We start from the raw sequence: 22,080 nt of genomic DNA, 5'->3' as shown, positions 1-22,080 counted from the left end.
ATTTAAACCAATCTCTGACTCCTAAGGATTATAGGGAACGGGTTACCTCACATCTGCCTAACATTTTTTTTTTTGCACTGTGCTTGGAAACATCTGGCACTTGCCACTGGGAGACAGGATATTGGACTACATGGTTCACGTTACTGATCCACTATGGGAGTTCCTTTGTTTCTGTGTACATAGCTTGTTGCTTAATTCTGCATGTAGGGCTTGGTGCTAGATTTGTGCCTACCCCTATGCTGGTCCACAAATTGGAAGCTATGACATAAGAAGCCCCAGGTCAGGAGCTATTAATCCAGTCACTATGCTCTGAGTGCAAGGATTGAATGAGGCTAGTGCCCATGGCAGTGCTAACCTATCAAAGGAAGCAGGAGGTGGAACTGAGTGGAGAGTTGGGAGTGTGATGGCTCTGCCTCCTGCAGCAGCCAAAGGAGATGGTCTATTATGAGGGAAATTGTACATTCTTTCAAAGGCTGTAGCCATAGGGTATATCTGCTCTGCAATTAGACACTCGTGACTGGCTTGTGCTGTTTAACTGCTGTGTAGATCTTCAGGCTTTGCCTGGAGCCCAGGCTTTAGGACCCTGTAAGGTGGCAGAGCCACAGAGCTCAGCCTGTAGCATGAGCCTGAAGGTCTCTACCATAGTTAAACAGTTCCTTAACCTGAGCCAGCTGGCACGGGCCAGCCACTGGCTTTTAACTGTAGTGTAAACATACCCATAGTGTCTCTGGCTTGCACTCCCTGCCATTCACAGAGGTAGTCTATCCGAGTCACTACAGCAAGACAGTGTCTTGTAATCTTACACATAGTTTATTTTCAGAAAGTAAGGAAGCACAGGAATTGGCTTTCATGCTGATTGTTGGCAGTTACAAGTAAATGAAGTAATTCAGCCCTAAGGAGAAAAAGAAGCACAAACTTTTGAAAATAATCAAAATGAAAGAAGCCCTTTGCACTGAACTCATTCAGGGGCATGTCTCACCCTTATCCTGTTTTGCTTTTTCAAACACACATCTAGTTGCACTTTCATATTTGCTAGGTCTCTAGATTGTCAAACATCGTTGTATAATAACCAGCTTATTATAGAAAGTGGCAAATGCCATCCTGCCAATCATTTGTCTGTCATACTAACAGGTGCACTGCCATTGTCAGTGTCAGGCTGAATGCTGGGGATCAGTTAGACAGGTGGAGTAATTTGCTCGTCTTGACGTGGCAGGAGGGGATACCTTATCAAGGAAGAAAATGGGGCTTCACTTGCTACATTTGGTATTTGGCTGTATGACCTGAGGTTTACACTATCCAGGCAGAAAATGATGCACCGAACAGATACTGCTGTTTAGAATCATATTTCTATTACTTTCATTTATCTCGAAAATCTCTCTATTTCAGTTCCTCCTCCCCACCTCTTTTTCTTTCCCTGCCAAGCCGTTACCAGTATCCTTTTGGTATTTGCTGAATGCTAAATTCTTGAAAGGCCTGAGCATTTCACATAACAAAAAAGAAAACAAATAAAAAACCAACACCACACCACTCAGGGAAAGAAACTCACTTCATTACCTATCCAAACTGAGAGGCACAACTTATCTTGTCTATATGTCTGTATATCTAATCTGTCTCTATATACTCTTATCTATCTAGGTCTTTATTTTGCATTCATCACTATTATATGATCTGGCTGAAATATTCTGAAATCAGATTTTGTATAGACAGCAGTATAGCCCTTGCATTGGACATTTAGATTACAACTTTTTTTTAATCCACTCTGTGAATCCACTTGGGGATTCATGCACCCCATTAGGAAATTAGGCTCAATCAATCTATTTTATTGTGGTTGCAGTGCTAAATCTTGAAAGGGTTTATTCAGAACGAGTGCCAACTTTTGCTGTACTATTGGGATTATGAAAGTAAATCAGCTCTGTGGTGTTAATATATACTGTTGACAATGTCATTTTAATGTTTCCTGTAGAGTTTAAAAAATTGGGGGGTTTCGTCCCCATTGGATTCTGATAATCTTGTTTCTTTAAATATATGTTATTGTGATCCTTCCATTAATGATGCATAATCTTTTTTGAGAAAAACACCATTGATGCCAGAGATAAAAGGTACAAATTTCCCAAGAAAATTTGACCTCTAAAGAAGAAAATGATAGGTTTCCAGGAGATCAGAAATTAGAACTTTTAGCAATAGGACACCATGCAGAAAAATCCTTGAGGTTACAAGGGTTTGTTCTCTCTCTCGCTCTCTCTCTCTAATGTGTGTGTGTGTGTATACATATATGTGTGTGTGTATTATATGAGAAGGCCTGCTTCCATGGGATAAATGGCATACGTTAAATCTTCCACTGGAAAAGTTGATTGCTCAGGGAAAAGCCACACTTTGCTTTTGGTAAGGCTCTTCTACCACAACAACTCCAAGCCATCACCTCCCTGCATAAAAGACACCAAAGACTAAGCTGTGCCAACCCACTCTTGTGAGACTTTGTGGTCTCTGCTAACCCTCATATATGTCAGTGCCACTAGGAAGGGACTGAAAAAGGCAACAGCAAAACATTTATTGAAATAATTTGAATCAGGAGTCTAAACCATCTGAGGGAACAGGTTAAGAGAACCATTAAAGATGCCTGTGACTAACAGGTCATATGAGTGCAGAATGGGCCCTAGGAATGCTACTCTCTAGAGTCCTTCACTTCCAGGATGGCAGTTGAAACTCAGTTTTCATCTAGTAGGAAGATGCCTGTTTGTATCTGAACAGTGTTAGACAGTTAAGATTTTATTTCACTCAGTGATGTGTGAAAGCAGCTCTTTAGGAAAGCTGAACTGTTCTACTAGACATTGCTGCTGCATTAACGGTGCTGCATAGTAACCTGTAAAAAGTTTTGCCTTTGCCATCGGATCATTTACGCATTCATATGAGCCTCCGATGCTAACTTGTTTTTTTTTTTTTTTTTAACAGTATACACAATACAGGACTCAGGTGTATGCTAGCACTTGCCGCAGTCAGCAGTGGCTGCACACAGGAACATTTTTTTTTTTAATTTTTTTTTGACAGAGCAGTAATGAGCAGAGATACAAAGCCCTGAGGGGGCTTCTCTTATAAAGAACAAGTTTCCTCTGCATGGGAATTTATGTGCACAAGTCTCATTAGCATTATAGAGGAAGTCAAATACTTAAATCTCCAAGCATCCAGACAAGGATATATAAACCTCTTAAAAATCTACCTGCTTTTTTGCAGTATATAAGGCTGCAAGTTTGCATGTATGGCTAAAATTGTTACAGCATGCAAACCCCAGTGGCTAACTTTAAAATGAAACCTTGTGCTCAGCTTACATATGCGGCATTTCATTTTTCAACAAATTTTCAGCCTGCTATTTAAATATTATCACTTAAATGCACAGGGGATTTCATGTCTTTTGTTGTTAACTTCAGGTGCCATACTGGCAACTGCATGTGGAAAAATAGTTTTTGTAGTTCTCAGCTTTCTGCTCTGACAATGTGTCTGAAAAGAGATGTCTCCGCTGTAGGTATTTTTGGGATGTTTGTATCACTGCCAGCTTACTTCTTCCAGTGGGAACCATTGTAGAACAAGGATTATTTTGAATAGGCATTGGCAGATTAGGTAGAGAAAAATACCCCCAAACAACCTACCCTTACAAACATGATATTGAGGAGGAGGAAATGAGATACCAAGTGAAAATGTCAGCAGTATCCAATATATGGTTTAGTAAGTTCTTTTTCCTCCATTTACTTTATGATCCTCCAAACCACCTGATGTGAATAAGGTGTCCTCTAAAAGCATATTTAGGATGTCAAATGCATACCAAGGAAATATGCATCATCACGCCCAGTTTTTGCAGTGGTATAACATTGAATTTTTATGCTGCAGTCCTCAGTAAAATTGCTGTATGCTTTCATTGCTGCTTTAGGAGGATTTGAACGGTAGTTGAAGATTGGGAATGGTATGTGCAAAAGCAAGCTACTTGGACTACAAGTACACTCCTTTACACCCAAGGAGCTCTTGGCTTCAATGGGAAAAAAGAAAGGCAAAGTATAGACCCAGGTGTTTGGAGCTCCAGGGCTTCATTTAAAGGTCTCACTCACTTCTGGTCAGTCACTAAGCACTCATTGAAGTCTACTGAAGTCTTGCAATTGATTTCAGTGGATGTTGGATCTGACCTTAATAGAAGTTGACCACTGAGTTTCCAAACCAAGGAAACCTCATATGTGAATGCTCAGAGCACACGCTTTGACAGTGTAGGGAACTGAAATCCATACTGTCTCTCATAGGACACAGTGACAGATCACTCCTTTAAGTCTATGTCCATATATATCAATCAATATAAGCAAAAAGCAAAAGTAGGTGACAGTCTATTAAAAGCTATTTAAAGATTAGAGTTAAAATTCCATTTGATTTATTTAAGATGAAAGGAAAGCTACCTCTTGGAAATTAAATCTCATTAAGTTATCTTCCTATCTCACTTCATGTAATTTAATGTCCCCTGCCCTCAATCCTTGCTGTTCTACAGATCTGAGATTCAAATAGGGTATTGCAGGTGGGTCACCCATTGAAGTCTCTTCTTTTATAAGTGTCTGGCTATTAAAAGTAAAACTATCCAAATTATTTTCTAAAGTGTAACAATATATTCATGACACAACCAAGTTGACGTTGCTGAAGAGATTGGAAGCTTACCACTGTCGCTTAATTTTTTTTTTCTAAATTGATCAAGCATGCATGATGATTTGTTTTTCTATCATTGGCAAGCCTTTTTGGCCTACAATATGTGTTTGTGGTGTGCAACTGAAATATGTGTCCTATTTTGTAAGTGTGTAGATGGCTTAAACTAAATGATGAAAATCTAGTTATTCCCCCCCATAAATTCATGCAACAGTTAAACTATCAACCAGACATTTTCTCGTGCCTTGCCTTTATGATGGTTAACTTGCAAGCAAGCAAATTTAATATTAATTCCTCTCAAGTCAGCTACATCTACACTCTGACCCACAGGTGTGAACCTCCTGCTCATGTATACCTGCTTGCTCTAGTTCTCATTGAACTAGAATGAGCATAAATAGCAGCGTAGCCGCAGTAGCACAGGTAACAGCAGACCTGGCTAAATTGTACTGCATATCTACCCACTGGTTTCAGGTGGGTTTGTACTTTGCACAGCTGTGATGGGCCTCTGCTGCTGCTTGCCATGTTACTGTGGCTATGGTATTATATATACTAGTGCTAGTGTCTCTGAACTAGTGCAAGTCGGTGTACATGAGCAAGAATTACACTCTTCGCTTGTAGTGTAGACGTAGCCTTTGTTGCAGGCTCCATAGATAGAGGTCATTAAAATAGCTAAAATTCATTTCTATTTTGTCTGCAGTGTATACTCAGTGGATTGTGCTAATTTTGATGTTGAATATATCCAAATATGAAAGATAATCAGCATGGATGTTTGATCAAGTTCAGAGAAAATGTAAGGGAAATACTCCCCAAATCTTAGGTGTATTTAGGATTGGGCTTCTAGCTAGTCTGCCTTCAGATAGCTCCACTATATTACACAGAGACTAAATTAATATCTAAAGTGTTACAGTTCATTGTGGATGAGTGATAATGGGATTATTGCTTGTACGCCCAAAGCATGACATTTTAAATCACATCATTCTTAAAAAGCAGTTATAGTCAGAAAAGTGACTGCGTGAAGATGACAGTGTGAGGTTCCATATTTATTCTCTCTCAACAGCTTCCCTATCAAATTTGCTCAGCTTATGAGTCAAAAGATGATTTTTTCTAACTGCCAGCTGTGCAACTGAAGCTGTGATTTGAAAACTGACTCACACACCCTATCCACACAATAAAAGACTCTGGTATTGAAACTTATATGACAATTCTGTTGATGATGGATGAGGCAGAATAGAAGCTAGCTCAGTCTTCCATCTGATTATTGTATTGGCTCTTGTTGCTAACAATTGTCAAAACTTTCTTTATCAATACAGTAAACAGATGTGACTCTACAAACAAGGAGCAAATATGGTAAAGAAAAAATGTTCTTTTTTACATCATAATTTTCATCCATAGATCCCAAAGTGCTCTTTACAGGGAGATATTGTTATTCCCATTTTACAGATAGAGAGAATGAAGCACAGAGAGCTGAAGTCAAGTTACCCAAGGTCATAAATGATTTTCATAGACTATAATTTGTCATTTTAAGGCTGAGCCAGTTCTATGGATTTACTCTCAAGAATACCAGAATATTTTTTTCCATTCATACCAAGGTATTGGAACTGTAAATTGAAAAGACATCTCAAATGGTGACTTGCTTTTCCTGGAATGGTATTACTAAACTCATGTTATGTACAGTATGCTCCTTTCAGTGTTTCCTCTTCCTTTCTGTTTCTGCGTACCTAATCTTCCTAACCAACCCCAAATATAAAAATAAATAGAAGCAAAACCAAAAGCCAATCTCTGCTCTCCCCCCTCTGATTGTATATTGTAACCTCCCATACCCTTCGTCTGTCTGTCTCTTACAGCATAATGGGTCCCTGATCTCAGCTGGTCTCTAGGTGTTACTGTATTTGATCAAGTCAAAAATCTAACATAAAACTTTATCACTCCTCACTCCACTTTCTTCCAAACATTTTACTAGACCAAAGCTTCATTGTGCAATAAATGAGTCTTTTAGCAATAGCCAACTGCTACATAGCAAGCTCCTGTCCCTTTATTATTTTGGGGGGAGAACAATGGAAATTTACTGTTACTGGCCACACGAACCGGAATTAAAGTCAAATAGGAAAATTGAAAGTGATTGTCAAGTTCATCATTTCTAATACAGTAGAGGCAAATTAGAGTTATCTGCAGCAGAAGAAGTAGCAGCAGATTGCGTTATAAATCATATCATTGACAGACAATTACATTCAAAACTTTTCAAGCATGAGGCAGTGGCAGTGTTTATCTACCAACAAACTTGATCAAGCCAGAAACCACAGTGATTTTGGGTGCATGAAATTTCTTGAGGATCTGCTTATCCTGTGCTCTGGGTGTCCCTAAGCCTCTGACTGCAAGAAGCTGGAACTGGATGACAGAGGATGGATTGCTCAATAATTGCCCTGTTCTGTTCATTCCCTCTGAGGCATGGGCCACTGTCAGAAGACAGGATACTGGGCTTGGTAAACCACTGGGCTGACTGAATATGGCTGTTCTTAGGTCCTAAAGGACTTACATTTTTTTTTTTTACTGCACCTCTTCCTATTTGCTTGTAATGCACTCCATGTTAAGAAGGGTGTCATACCGTCTGGAGTGGCTCATGATCATGAGTGTGTATCTCAGGGCAGACTGTTAGAAAACTGGGCAGATACCCCAAACTGGTGGTGTGTTCTATAATTAGATTTCACCAAGCCAGTAACAAATGTGTACTCCTGGATCACTATACCAGTCTTACCATGGAGTCACAGACACTCCAGTCTATCTTGCCACCCAAACAAATTGGAGTTTGTGATAAAAGGTCACTTACACCAAAATCACATCACATTTAGGTTGCTTATGGTCCTAAGAGACCAGTCACTTACCCCAGATCAATTGGTACTCTAGATTTACACCAAAGGCAACGCTGGTAGCCAGTTCTATAGTAAATTATCTAAAAGGTTTATTAGCTAAGAAAAGGAAATGAGCATTATTGAAAGGTTAAAGCCAGTAAAATGTATGTATAGGTGAGTCACAATCAAATGATCGAAATGATGTAATAAATTGCCAGTTTCCCAAAAGTCTTTTCAGGGTACCCAGATTGTCTCTGGGGATCTGTGCTTTGCATCTGGGACACTTCCCTGTAAGAGTTCAAACAGTCCAGAGATGAAGAATCTTTCTATGAATCCACAATTATACCTTCTTCTCACAGAAAACAAGTTGACAGGGTCACGATCCACGTGGGCTTTTCCTTTGATGAGGGAGAGTGAGGAATGCATTTTGAGTCTTTGACTCCGATAATCACATACAATAACCACTTGCTTGAAAATTAGCACTTTTCTGTTAAAGTTTTTCATTTGCATTACACAATTGCATTTCTCATTTGATGGGTTATTTAGTTACAGGGGAATATACAATGTAAATGTTTGCTACTACATTATAATGGGATACGGGTAACTGAAAACAATGCAAGTAATATCTGATTAGTTTTCATGATGTTTAAACACCAGATACAATCTTATACATTTAACAATCACTTTGATCTAAACGAATACACAAGTAAATTGGCCTGGCTATGCATTTGTAAGCATTTAGTGAGGCCTGAGGCTTTTGTATGAGCTGGCACCTTGTCTGCCAGCATCAGAAGGGGGATGAGCTTTGTGAACACAGCAGGAGAATAATCCTTTATTTTGGGGACTGTCTGGGTCAAGGAATAGAGAAGGAGATTTAATTAAATAGCTGCTGATCTACAGGGGTGGAGGCCAGTGGATTTAACATAGCTGGATTGGCAGAAACCTCTTGACAAAGTTTCTCCTGAAGGGTTATTGTATGAACTCTATAAAAGTGAGGACTTGATTGCCACATTTAGGCACAGCCTAAGGGCATGGCTACACTTGCAGATGTAGAGCGCTTTGAGTTAAACCAGCCTTCGTAGAGCGCTGTAGGGAAAGCGCTTCAGTCTGTTCACACTGACAGCTGCAAGTGCACTGGCGTGGCCACATTAGCAGCTCTTGCAATGGCCACAGAGAGCAGTGCATTGTGATAGCTATCCCAGCATGCAAGTGGCTGCAATGTGCTTTTCAAATGTGTGTGTGGGGGTGGAGTGTGACAGGGAGTGTGTTGCGTGTACTTGGGGGTAGAGAGAGTGGGTTTTGGGGGGGCTGAGAGCATGTCAGCATGCTGTCTTGTAAATTCAGACCTCCCTCCCCCCGCCTCTCTCTCACACACACAGCATTCCACAGTAATGGCTTGCTTTGTCTCTGGGCAGATAAGCATGCTGGCTGTCAGAACGGAGCTTTGAAAGGGCATATCCGCATTCCTGCAGTGATTCCAAAACAATGAGAAGAGTGACCACTTGACTTAAGGGGATTATGGGACGTTTCTGGAGGCTGATCAGAGCACAGTAATGCAACACCTCATTCACACTGATGCCGGGGTGTTTCAGCTGAGGCGCACCAAGCATTAATCTTCTCATGGAGGTGGATTACCAGGAGCGCTCCAGCTGCAGAGTCCAGGTGCTCTAAGTGCCTTGCCAGTGTGGACGGGTCATGAGTTAGGACGCCCGGGGCTGCTTTAATGCACTCTAACTTGCAAGTGTAGCCATGCCCTAAGAGGGGCGTTTTAGAGCCACACAACCTCAAGGGGAGAATGCTTGATGGAGTTCCTGATCATGCAGTGGCCGTCCACCCAGTGTTTCTCCCCAAAGAGGTCACAACTTTATCCCCACTGTCGCACACAATGGCTATGCCTCATCTCTGGACACCTGGAGGAGAATAGGGAGAGGACAACAACTGCATTCCTCTGAGCATAGGACTGTGATTCTTCTGGTCCTTAGGACATTCCATCCACTCCCATGTAAAGGCATGCAGAGCCTAGTCCTGTTGTATGAAATGTCTGAGTAATTGCTTAGAAGGTAGAAAAGGGTTGGACTTGACCTACCACATATTAAGCTGTGGAGGTCGTGGTCTGGCTTGTGGACTCTTCAAGGGCTAGATAGCCAGAAAGTGACTTGCTGACGCAGCTTGAGATAGGTCCGATCTATCTTCCCCCAGATCACTGGAAGTGGGGCGGTGCACTATTTAGGTCCATGATGGTGCAGGAAAAGCCCTCTTTTACCAGGGCCAGAAAGAGTAACACCCACCATCCCGCCTGTAGGAGTAGTTAAATACCAGATTTTGTCATGTTCTGCTGTGGGCATTATGCTAGTTGCTCCTTTCTTGGAGGAATGGGAAGGAATTTCTCCTTCACCGCCAGATTGGCCAAGGCGAGGTGATTTTTTTTTTGCCTTCTCCACAGTGGGTTGGGGGCTTAGTTGGTGTGAACATGAAACAGGAGTTATGCTATGATGTCTCTAGTCATTATGTAACCATGGGGTGGATGTCCAGTCCGGGTACTCCATAGGGAGGTGATCAGTGATCAGATAAAAATGGATTGGGAAAGGATTTAAAGGAAGTATTCTTTAAAGGAGCAGAAACCAGGAGGTGGGAGAGATTCAGGGCTCTTATGAGTGGTACAGCAGGGAGCCAACCCCACTTCCTTTATAGCCCCCCTCATTTGAAAAGGGGGAGTGGTGGGATTCCCGCAGTGGGTTGGCTGGGGACAAGGATGGTTAAAGGAAGGGGAAGGCTGACAGCAACCCCCTACCAGATATATATAAATTATTATGAAATTACCCGCACTGTACACTTTTATCTGCTGGGTACTCCCAGACATGTAGGAATAAAGTTGTGGCTTAATTAAACTACCTCCGGTGTCTCCTCTCCTTTTTCCAGCATAGCTGGACAATGGAGGCTTTCATTCTTCATGAATGTCGGTAAGGAGCATTGTCTCCAGGGAATCTATTCTGGGTCCAGTTCCCCTTAGAGCTTTGTTGAAATCATTATAAAAAATGAATGTGAAAGCATTACATTTGCAGGTAATATTGAATTAGGGGGAGTAGCTGACAGAGAAAGGTAGCTGTTTTGCAGGAGAGATTTTATAAGATTGAACTTTGAGGAGTATGAGATTTAGGGTCAGCCACTGTCTCCTGAAGGGATCCCTTTGTGCTCTGCATGTCATCAACCCTACATCACATTATATCCCTGAGCACCTGTCTCCTGTTATAAAGAATTGGGGGTGTGCCAGGGATCCAGCATAAGTTAGAACAGCCCTCTAATTTGGTCTCTAATTTGTCCCAGGAGCTGACCCATCCCAACAGATCAGAGGAGCATAAAGGTGGAATGCCATTTTGTCACTTTCCCCTCATATTCCTACTCATGTGCAGTTGGCTAGTCCTGAGGATTGATCTAGGGTTGCCAATTTCTGAATCGCAAAAAAACGAACACCCCTGTCCTGCCCCCTGCCCTGCCCCTTCTCTGAGGCCCCGCCCCTGCTCACTCAATCTCCCCTCCCACCATCACTTGCTCTCCCCCACCCTCACTCACTTTCACTGGGCTGGGGCAGGGGGTTGGGGTGTGGGAGGGGGTGAGGGCTCTGTCTGGGGGTGTGGGCTCTGGGGTGGGGCTGGAGATGAGGGGTTTGGGGTGCAGGAGAGGGCTGGGGCCAAGGGGTTCAGAGTGTGGGAGGAGGTATGGGCTCCAGCTAGGGGTGTGGGCTCTGGTGAGGGACCAGGGATGAGGAGCTTGGGGTGCAGGAGGGGGCTGGGGGCAGGATGTTGGGATATTGAGGGGTGTGCAGGGTCCCAGCGGTGTGGCCGCCAGGTCCCTGCAGCCCCATGGCACATGGCATCCAGGGAGGCTCTGCACTCTGCCCTTGCCCACAGGTGCTGCCGCCGCAGCTCCCATTGGTCTCAGTTCCTGGCCAATGGGAGCCCCGGAGCCAGCACTAGGGGCAGACGCAGTGCATGGAGCCTCCCTGGCCGCCCATGTACCTAGGGGCCACAAGGACCTGGCGGCCACTTCCGGGAGACACACGGAGCCAGGGCAGGCAGGGAGTCTGCCTTAGCCCCGGGTCCCCGCTGTGCCACCAACTGGACTTTTAATGGCCTGGTCGGCTGTACTGACTGGAGTCGACGGGGCGTTCTAGTCAAAAACCAGACACCTGGCAACCCTAGATTGATCCCCTAATATGTTTAGGTTTAAAATGATGAACATGGACAGAAATAAGGTCCAAGGCAAGTATAGTTTCATGGGAATGAGTTCAAGTGGTAGAGTAGAAGGATGTATGCATAGGGTGACCAGACATCCCGATAAATTTGGGACCGTCCCGATATCTAGATGTTTGGTTGGTTGGGACGCAATTTGTCCCGATATTTCGCGGTACTCCATTTTATCCCCCTCCACCGGTTTACTCCCCCCCCTCCCCGTGTCCCGATATTTTCTTCCTCTCATCTGGTCACCCTATATGCATAATGATAGAGCCAAAAATTAAAATATCACTCAAATGTGCAGTAGTAGTAAATAAGTTTAATAGGGTCAAGTATTGTATTAAGGGACACATATTAATAGTCTGTGGATACTATAAGACTGTAGATTCTGCTCTCACATTATAATGTACTGACTAAACATATGTTAATTGTAGGGCCAAATTCAAAAAGAATGTGATTGGGTCAAGTCCCTTAACTTTAAAATGTTTGCATTCACTTACACCAGGACTCAGTTTGGACGTACATTCTAGTTTTGGTTACCTTACCTGAAGGAAACTATAATTATACTGGAGCAAGAGCACAGCATAGGGCTACGAAGACCATACAAGGAGTGAGAATGCAGCTCATATGAGACAGTGACAAGATCTGAATTGAGAGTGGCTAGTGTTTGTTGTAACATCCACATGAGATCTCTGGATGGACTAGAACTAGAGGCCAGGAATTTTATATGGAGCATACAAAATACAAAAAGTTAATCAAATATTTTAGAGAGAAAGTGATGAGTAGGAGACTGGGCTTCTGAGTTCCGTAGTGGGTTCAAATGATATGGCTGTGGGAAAGAAACAGACATTAGAATGTATTACAGCGGTAGTAAATTAAAAAGGAAAAGAAAAGACCAAGCTGTGTTTCCCTTTGCAAGGACTTCTACAAACATTTTATTTGGTGAATCTACATTAATTTGCATTCCATAGAATTCTCTGAGTATAAATAAGTAAATAAATAAATAATACAAAAATCCTTATTGAAAGTTGAAACTACTGATTTTCACTTGACTTCACAATGAAACCATATGTATATCTTACATGATTTAGCCACAATGATCTAAATTGGCCCAGTCAATGGTTTGGACTCCTTAAATGGGATTTTTTTTTTTAAATCTTAATGAACTTTTCAGAAGCCCTGGGATGAAATTGGTTTCTACCAATATCCAAAATTTAACATGTTTTTCAAATAGTTTAGTTTTGCTGTGAATATTTCACAGAACTCTGCCCATAAATTTACCATGGTCAGTAATCTTTATCTAATGTGTCTGCTAATGTCCTTTTCCTATTGTATCCAATACTGTAACATGTAAGGACTGGAAACTAAATTTGTTCTGCAAACTGTGAATTTGTAGAGGATTCTGTTCTACAGCCTTCGCAAGTCTAGGAGCGTCTTCATTTGTCTGTTTGGTTTTTGTTCTAACAGCTAGGATTTGGTAGGAAGGCTTTAACAAATGGGAGAGACTGTAAAATTCATTTGCCTTTAGCTAAGGCTAATCTCTTCTAGTAGTTTGTTCCACAAATAAGCACCCCTTGATCAAGAATGCTTTATCTCATCTCTTACACACTTTGTTCTGGATATTGTTAGCTGCATTGTTCCAAAGGAGCATGACTTTCTTAATAACACAAGGAACCAAAGTTGTCTGTCTGCGAGTCAAGTGATATCATTATGTATATAAACATATATTTAAATAACCAGTATGCAAAATAATTATATATTTGAAAGTGAAGGAAAATACCTTTGAAAATATATTAAATACAGAGACAAATCTGAGTTAGAATACTTAAGATCCAATCTAGTGATATGATCTTATTGGCATAACAAAATACTTAGTGGACAAGTTTTTGTAATCTGTTATCCAGCTCCATTAATCTCTTGGTGTCAGGTTCAACAAATTTCTTTTTAATTGTGCTCATAACATTTTTAGTGTATTCATTTTGCACTTATAAAGGGGTATATACACCTGTCTGTATTGACTGAAATCAATAGGACTAATTTTGTGCTTACAGCTATGTACAGACATTTACTTTTGGCAATGGAATCTGCCTATGCAAAGCTGATTCTTTTTTATACATACCACTATGTAAAGGGCTGTTTAATATTTCCCATTAACGTCCAGGTAGGGCTTGTACAAAGCAGCTTTGTGGTATCCATCTTTAGTTTGTGTTCAAATCACAAGAGCTATCACCTGAAATCGCTTCCTTATTCAATTATCAGAGGGGTAGCCGTGTTAGTCTGGATCTGTAAAAAGCAACAAAGAGTCCTGTGGCAACTTATAGACTAACAAATGTATTGGAGCATAAGCTTTTGTGGGTGAATACCCACTTTGTCACTTTCACCCACGAAAGCTTATGCTCCAATAGATTTGTTAGTCTATAATGTGCCACCAGGGCCAGGTCCAGGCACCAGCCGAGCAAGCTGGTGCTTGGGGCGGCAGATTGTTCGAGGAGGCATTCCGCCCAATCCTAGGGCGGCACGGCCGGTTTTTGTTTGTTTGTTTGTTCGTTTGTTTGTTGTGCTGCTCCGGCCACCCTGTAGGGGGCAGCGGCGTGGAGGACGGGAGCGCCCTGCAGCAAGCCCGGCAGGGCAGTCCGCGTCCTTCCCTCCCAGACGACCGGAGCGGTGCAGAGCCTCCCGGCAGGCGGCGCACCAGTCGGGGCCGTGTGGTAGCGCCCCGCTGAAGCCCTGGCCGCCCCCCTTCTCTCTCTCTCCCCCCTGCTCCACCTCCCCCCCGCTAGCCGGGGCACGTCTGCAGCGCAGCGCAGGGCGTCCCCCTGCCCCCCGGCGCTGGCCCCGCTGTTTTTTTTTTGCTTTGCCGTTCTGGCTGCCCCAGGTTTTTTTTGCTTGGGGCGGCCAAAAAGCCAGAGCCGGCCCTGTGTGCCACAGGACTCTTTGTTGCTTTTTCCTTATTCAAGGTCTGCCCTCCCAACAAATCATCAGGATTATGTTCAAAACCTAGGTATTGAAGTCATCATGTTTTTTGTTTGTTTGTTTTTAACTGATGAATGCTGCATTTGAACCTTATGATAGGACTTCATTATAACAGTATATCTGCTATCAAGCTAGAGTCCCTTGACTTCCAACTGTACTAATACCCATTATATTATCTTAGCACTCACAATTCTGGACTTCTGTGTCAAGGTTTAAAATAAGGTTAGTCTGTTTTGTAAAACAAAATACCCCTTTGCTGGGATTATCATGGGTTTCTTGGTGGATTTTTGGAGGGAGCAGTTTTTCAGTTCCTAAAATTGTTTTCTATTGGGAAGTAGTTTTTTTTTTTTTTTTTTTTAAAGCCCAATTTGGACACTAGAGTGTTGTACCAGAATAGCCCCCTGCTGTAGCAGTGCATATGATCTCATAATTGTATGTTATATAGAGAGTGGAGTTGGCACTTGTACCTTTTTTCTTTTATAAATATTATCGTGTGGGGGTGGGGAAATTATGGATTGTCAAATTGTGCTATATGTTTTAATTTTTGATAGAAAGAACAGATTGTATTTATAGACGGTCACCTGTGGATATGGTTATTAATGTGAGAAGTTATTTGCTGAGGTAAACCGCCTCTGTTAGACAGTGAAATTCATCACTCAATACTTGTTTAGATACATGCAAAATACACTCTAAATGTTGTCTAAATTTCAAGGGAATTAATGCTCCCGCTAAGATCTTTTCAGACTGCCTTGACATTAGGGCTGGGGATTAATGACAACTATACATTTGTTGCTTTTCTTTATATAGGTTTATTGAGTTTCATGTTCTACCTTGCATGTTCACTCCTTTCCATAATTTATCTGGAACCTGAAACATTTCTCTGGAATCCCATTTTGTTAATATTCATCTTGCTTCTACATCTCTAATCTGTGCAGTTTAAAGGACACAAGGTCTCATTCCTACCAACTACCGAATGTTAAAAAGGTCACAGTACCCAAGTGACCTGAACTGAAGTTGCAAGCCAAGCTTCTTCAAAATAGCTATCATAGAACAGAATGCGAACGGAGTTTAGTTCTCAAATATTTTGCCCTCTAGAAAATATAGTATATGCCTATATTTATGCTAGGCATATACTTAAATGGTCAGTGACTTATAAAGCACAAAAGGCAGACCTGAAGAAGAGATCTGCATAGCTCAAAATCTTGACTCTTTCACCAACAGCAGTTTTTCCAATAAAAGCTGTTGCCTCACTTATCTAGCCTCTCTAATATTTTGGGACCAACACGGCTACAACTCTGCAAGTGACATATGAAGCATAAGGTTATTCTACGGCAGGGGTTCCCAAGCATGGTTCGCAGCTTGCTCGGGCTAAGTCCCTGGCGGGCCGTGAGATGCTTTGTTTACCTGAGTGTCCACAAGTACGGCCGCTCGCAGCTCCCAGTGGACGTGGTTCACCATTCCTGGCCAATGAGAGCTGCGGGAAGCGTTGGCCCACTAAAACAGCTGTGGATTAACAGATAAATATTAATGGTATATAACATGAGAGAAAAGCATACAGGAGTGTAGTCCAATAGTCACAATGCTGGCCTGGGACTCTGAAGACCTAGGTTCAATTCTCTATTTTCCTATAGAGTTCCTGTTGTATCCTTGGCTGAGTCAAAAATCTAGGCACCTAATGGCATCTTTACGAGCCTAAATACCTTTAAAAATCTGGCTCTTAGTCTCTCTGTGTCTCAGTTTGCCAGCTGTAAAATGGGGATGATAACACTTTCTTACCTCATAGGGGTGTTGAGTATTAAATACATTAAACATTATGAAGTGCTCAGAAACTATGGCTATGGGGGGAGGGGGCACATACATACACTTCTAAGAAGTCATTGTGGAAGTGACATCTTGAAGTCCTTTGTCCTAATTCTACGAGCTCAGGTTGGCTTGGAAAGTGATTTGATAGAGCTGCAGAGGAAGCAATCCACTGAGTTGTTCTCTTTGGGTCTCCTGGATCATTTGGTACTATAATGGCTAATGTTTCTGGGAACTGCAATTGCATATCTCCAGTTCCATCTCTGAAGGAATGGGTAAGAGGGAACCATCTCCAGGGGTTGACAGAACCATAACCTCTTTGGAAAAGTGGCTCTGCTGGCACAAATTCTGCTCTAATGCTCACAGGAAAGGATCTGTTGTTACTAAACACTTCTCAGAAAGGAGGTTGCTACAATGTGACAGTATAAATGTTTAAATTAATAACCAATAATAAATTACTTTTGCGGACATCTGTGGTTTATAAAAGAGATGGTGAGGAAGAAAGATAGATGATCTTACTTTGATATATTTTGCTTCATGCTATATTTTGATCACACTTATAAACAATAAAACTATTGCTCCTTAACTTGCTCAATTAGCTATGTGGTATTTGTGAAAGAGACACTGAAACCAAACCCTGATTACCAGTGGATAATGCTTATCTCTTTCTTATCTCATTTTCATGCACTAGGAGATAAATCCTGTAGCCCTCAAACAGACAAAACTCCCACTGATGTCATTAAGAATTTTGTTTGAGGAAGGATCACAGGATTTTATGCCGGGATCATTTAGATTCTCTCTTATATAGGTTTATCATGCACAGTATTTACCAGTACTTGTCTTTTGTTTTCTTCTACACTGCATCATGATGCATCACCATCATAATAACAAATAGCCTGTCAACACATTTACTGGACTGCAGTCCTCGTGGGATAATCACTAAATTTTCATCAAGACTGCAATGATTAGTGTTTGATTATGATAATCAAACGACTAATTAACTATCAGATTTCAGAAAAGATTTATAAAATTAAAAAAGAATGTTTCCAGAATAGTGGGAGACTGAAATTTTAGCCACTTCCATTTTCTACAGACTGCTTAGATAATAGGAGGGAATTGAAGAAATGTAATATTTCGTGGAATAGTGGTGTTCTCTCTCTGTGTGTGAGTGTGTGTGTGTGTGTATGTGTGTGTACCTATTCACACATTTTGTTTAGGCCATCATCACTGTAGTATCTGAGCACAACTCAGATTAATTAGAACAACGTGATGGGGTTTCTAGTGCACTTCATATCACAATACATAACACATTTTTGTTCCTGCCTGTTTTGCCCCGCTCTATTTTGAACCTTTTGATGAATTTTCAGAGGTGTCACAATCAGACTAGACATCAGACTAGAAGCAGGAGGGGGGTCACATCTCACAGATTTACCTCACTGCAGTACTGCATAATGGTGCTGAGATGCTGTATATATCTTTTAATAGTCAATCATCTTGAGTGTGTGCATGATGAAAGCTGGGTTGTTTTGGGGTCGCCCTCTTGGAAAAGTGTGTGTGTTCATGCACAGGGGTTGGGGGAGGAGAGGAAGATTTAATAAACTCTCATGTCGTTTGGATGCTTTAGATGCAGTTGAAGGTACCAGTTCCATAGACAGCTCCTTCTCTCTTATGGGGTTCTGTGCCACACATTTACCTTGATGTCTCACTTGTCCTTCATCCTAGTTCAGTTTATATATTTCAGAGGGAGATGGTAGCATTATGTTAATTTGTAATAGATTCCAATATTACATTTCTCCACTTCTTTGACCATACCAAGGCCAGTTGCTAGGATGAATAGAGGGTAATGAACTCCCCTCTGAGAATGAATGAACTGCTATGGCTATATGACAGGGGTGGGCAAACTTTTTGGCCTGAGGGCCATATTTTGGTATGGAAATTGTATGGCAGGCCATGAATGCTCACAAAATTGGGGGTTGGGGTGTGTGGGAGGGGGTATGGGTTCTGGAATGGGGGTGGGGGTTCCAGGGTGAGGTCAGAAATGAGGGTTTCAGGGGGCAGGAGGCGCGGGGGAGGGAGATCGGGCTGGGGCTAAGGGGTTTGGAATGCGGGAGGGGGCTCCGGGCTGGGGCAGGGGGTTGGGTTGTGTGTGGGGGGGAGGGCTCTGGCTGGGGTGCGAGCTCTGGGGTGGGGCTGGGGATGAGGGGTTTGGGGTGCAGGAGGGTGCTCCGAGCTGGGACTGAGGAGTTTGGAGAGTGGGAGGGGGATCAGGGCTGGGGCAGGGGGTTGGGTTGTGGGAGGAGGTGAAGGGTGCAGGCTCTGGATGGCACTTACCTCAAGCAGATCCTAGAAGCAGTGGCATGTCCCCGCTCCAGCTCCTACACAGAGGTGCGGACAGGCGGCTCTGCATGCTGCCCCGTCCATAGGCACCGTTCCTGCAGCTCCCGGAAGCAGCGGCAAGTCCCCTCTCTGGCTCCTACATGGAGGCATGGTGCCGGCCAGGCGGCTCTGCGCCCTGCCCCATCCGCAGGTGCTGCCCCTGCAGCTCCCTTTGGGCGCTGTTCCCGGGCCATGGGAGCTGCAGAGCTGGCGCCTGGGGCGGGGGCAGCTGCCCGCTAGCTGCCTCTATGGGCAGGAGCTGGAGGGGGGAATGCCGCTGCTTCCGGGAGCTGCACGGAGCCACGGCATGCACGGAGCAGGGCAAGCCCCTGACCCCGCTCCCCGGCGGGAGCTCAAGGGCTGGATTAAAAGGTTTGATGGGCCAGATGCGTCCTGCGGGCCATAGTTTGCCCACCCCTGCTATATGAGATTTAAAGAATAAAGTCTAAAGTAGCTGTGCAGATGTACTACATGTTTTGTGCCTAGAAACAAAACAAAACAAACAAAAAAAGGATTTCAAAGGGAAGAATTTTTAACCTGTGTGAATTTTTCACCTATTTTTCACTTAGTCCATAGCTGCTTCCTCAGAAAGCATCTCTTTCATTCAGCGAATCCTATCCAAGCTTATAAGAAGATCAGTTTTTAGTGAGTTTGAAAAGAAAGGTGGCCCACATGTACGTAGGATCTGCTTCTTAAGAGATACCAAGCTTTTATAGGGAATTAGATGGAAAGACTATCTAAGCATCATACTTTAATCTGAGTTCTTCGCTAAAGTTAGACAGTGTCTGAATCAAGATAAGGATCTTGCCTCAAAGATCACTGTAGTTTGTTTCTCTTGCAGCCTAAACATGGGAATTATTGAGCTCTTGACTATAAAAGGACTCTCAAAGCAGGCCCTGAAACCATAGAAATCCTCTGTTGCTAGAATAAAATACTGGTCGAAGCATCAAAGGCACAGTTCAACCATGTCTGCTCTTTTAAAAAGAGAAATGAGCAGGGGTCATGTGGGAGGACACTATGATAGGTAAAATTGAAGTAAGGTTTCAGTCTACCTTTGAATATACACCGGCATTAATATGATTTTTAAGAGCATGAATAAGAAACTCTACAGTCAAAGAACTGCTGCAGGAGCCTGTTTTTGGCCTTTTTAAAAATCTCCGTTACAATTACACTTTATCTCCAAAAAAGAGGCGAAGAAAGCCCAAGGACTTGATTCTGCATTCCTTACTCACACAAAACTCTCATTGAGTTCAGTGGGAGATCTGTGTTAGTAGTAACTGTTTTCAGTTATTGCCTATATTTACTCACAGTGGAAGGTGTACCTAACAGGTAACTTTCCTAATTCTTTAGATTTCTAGGATATACAAGCTGAACCAAAGGGAAATTTTGATGCAAACAAAGATTCAATGCCAAAAATTTTCATTAAAATGACTATTTACTTCAGGTGTCCTATGGTTGGTTGGTTTGTTTGGTTGGTTTTTTTGGATGCCCAACTTGAGACTCATTAAAGGTGCCTGATTTTAAGAGAGTGGATGTTCAGCACTTTGTGAAAATCAGGCACCTTTAAAGTGTCTTAAAGTGGGAACTGAAAATCTTGGTTAACATCTTTAATTTTGGGACCAATCATTTATTCTGTTGTATCTTTTTGGTGATAATGGGATTGTTAATTGACACAGTTGAACTCATCACAGAGGTTATCTTTTCTTGACCTATCAGCAGAAAAACATGTATTTCAACCCTACCAGACCAATTTGATTCTTCCTTTAGAAGTGCATTAGCAAACATTCAGGTTGTAGTAGAAGTTACTGAACATGGGAAGTAAGGATGTATTTTCTGCTGAGGCAAAAAGAATATCAACTCTATTCATAGATTCATAGATTCTAGGACTGGAAGGGACCTCGAGAGGTCATCGAGTCCAGTCCCCTGCCCGCATGGCAGGACCAAATACTGTCTAGACCATCCCTGATAGACATTTATCTAACCTACTCTTAAATATCTCCAGAGATGGAGATTCCACAACCTCCCTAGGCAATTTATTCCAGTGTTTAACCACCCTGACAGTTAGGAACTTTTTCCTAATGTCCAACCTAGACCTCCCTTGCTGCAGTTTAAGCCCGTTGCTTATTGTTCTATCCTTTGAGGCTAAGGTGAACAAGTTTTCTCCCTCCTCCTTATGACACCCTTTTAGATACCTGAAAACTGCTTTTGCGAACAGGGGCTGCTAACAGGGAGTTTCGAAAGGGGAGTGGGAAGGAGGCGAGGGTCCCTTGCCGGTTCTATCTGTTTTCCCTTTATTCCCCTTAAAACCTATAAACCAACTACATTCAAAACTTTTTGCTTAAACAACCCTTTCAGCGGACAGGGGGCTGCAGACGGGAGTTTGACAGAGGGAGGCTTACGATGGTTAGGAAGACCCGCAACACCTGTGCCAGCACTGCTTCTGTCTCCTCCACCTGCGCCTGTCGCCAGACAGAGCGCCTGAGCATGGATGCTTCTACCCAGATCCTGGTGTGGTTTTGCAGAGACTGTAACTTGCAATTTCCACTTACTGATATCCAGGCTGAGGGGACCATCCAATGTGAAAAGTGCCTGCTGGTGGAATCTCTCAGGCAGCAGGTGGGAGAGCTACAGGAGGAGGTGGCTAGGTTGAGGAGCATCCGAATCCACGAGCAATTCCTGGACAGTGTCCATGTGGAGACAGCTGAGGTAGCTGTCCCAGTACACAGGACTGCTGATACACCACTGGTGGAGGAGGAGATGGCTCAGGGTGGACACTGGCAGCTGGTTACTTCTGGCAGCAGGCAGTGCTCCACCCCTGCTCCGAACCCTCCCGCCATGGTAATAGGTAACCGTTATGCTCTTCTTGATACAGGAAAGAAGGAATCACCCCCTACAGTAAAGGAGGAGAAGCCTCGTACCCCTAAGGCTGGGAGGTCTGCTGCCACCACTGCGAATAGGAAACGTAGAGTAGTGGTGGTCGGAGACTTTCTGCTGAGGGGGACGGTATTAGTATTCTATGTCAGTGTTAGTATTCTCTCTTTCCTGTCTTTGAGAAAGATTTATATTTGTGTCCTCTAGGGGCCATATCTCAGCACTGGGATCTTTTACAGCTTCTGAGATGTCAGAATGTTGGGTGGATTAGTTTGTCACTAGGTTCTCTCAAGCAATTGCCTTACAAATTGAAA

At 42.8% G+C, this 22,080-nt stretch overlaps 1 protein-coding gene across 6 annotated transcripts in view; it reads left to right on the top strand.

Annotated features, from left to right (window-relative positions):
• LOC113406374 (protocadherin-9) overlaps positions 1-22,080 on the top strand; it is an 883,162-nt gene that overhangs the window by 297,808 nt on the left and 563,274 nt on the right. For 2 of the 6 annotated variants that reach the window (XM_026651042.1, XM_026650964.1), the window contains exon 3: positions 13,552-13,561. The exons of 3 other annotated variants lie outside the window; for them this stretch is intronic. In XM_026651042.1, coding sequence (XP_026506827.1) covers positions 13,552-13,561 — 10 coding nt within the window. Of the gene's footprint in view, positions 1-13,551; positions 13,562-18,004; positions 18,022-22,080 lie in introns of all 6 variants that reach the window. One more of the 6 variants, XM_026650940.1, reaches the window with a different exon arrangement.

Source organism: Terrapene carolina, unplaced genomic scaffold (assembly GCF_002925995.2).
Source record: "Terrapene carolina triunguis isolate 2854851 unplaced genomic scaffold, T_m_triunguis-2.0 Scaffold17, whole genome shotgun sequence".
Classification (NCBI taxonomy): domain Eukaryota; kingdom Metazoa; phylum Chordata; order Testudines; family Emydidae; genus Terrapene; species Terrapene triunguis.
The sequence above is the reverse complement of the archived record's forward strand: the minus strand, read 5'-3'. Positions and strand labels throughout refer to the sequence as shown.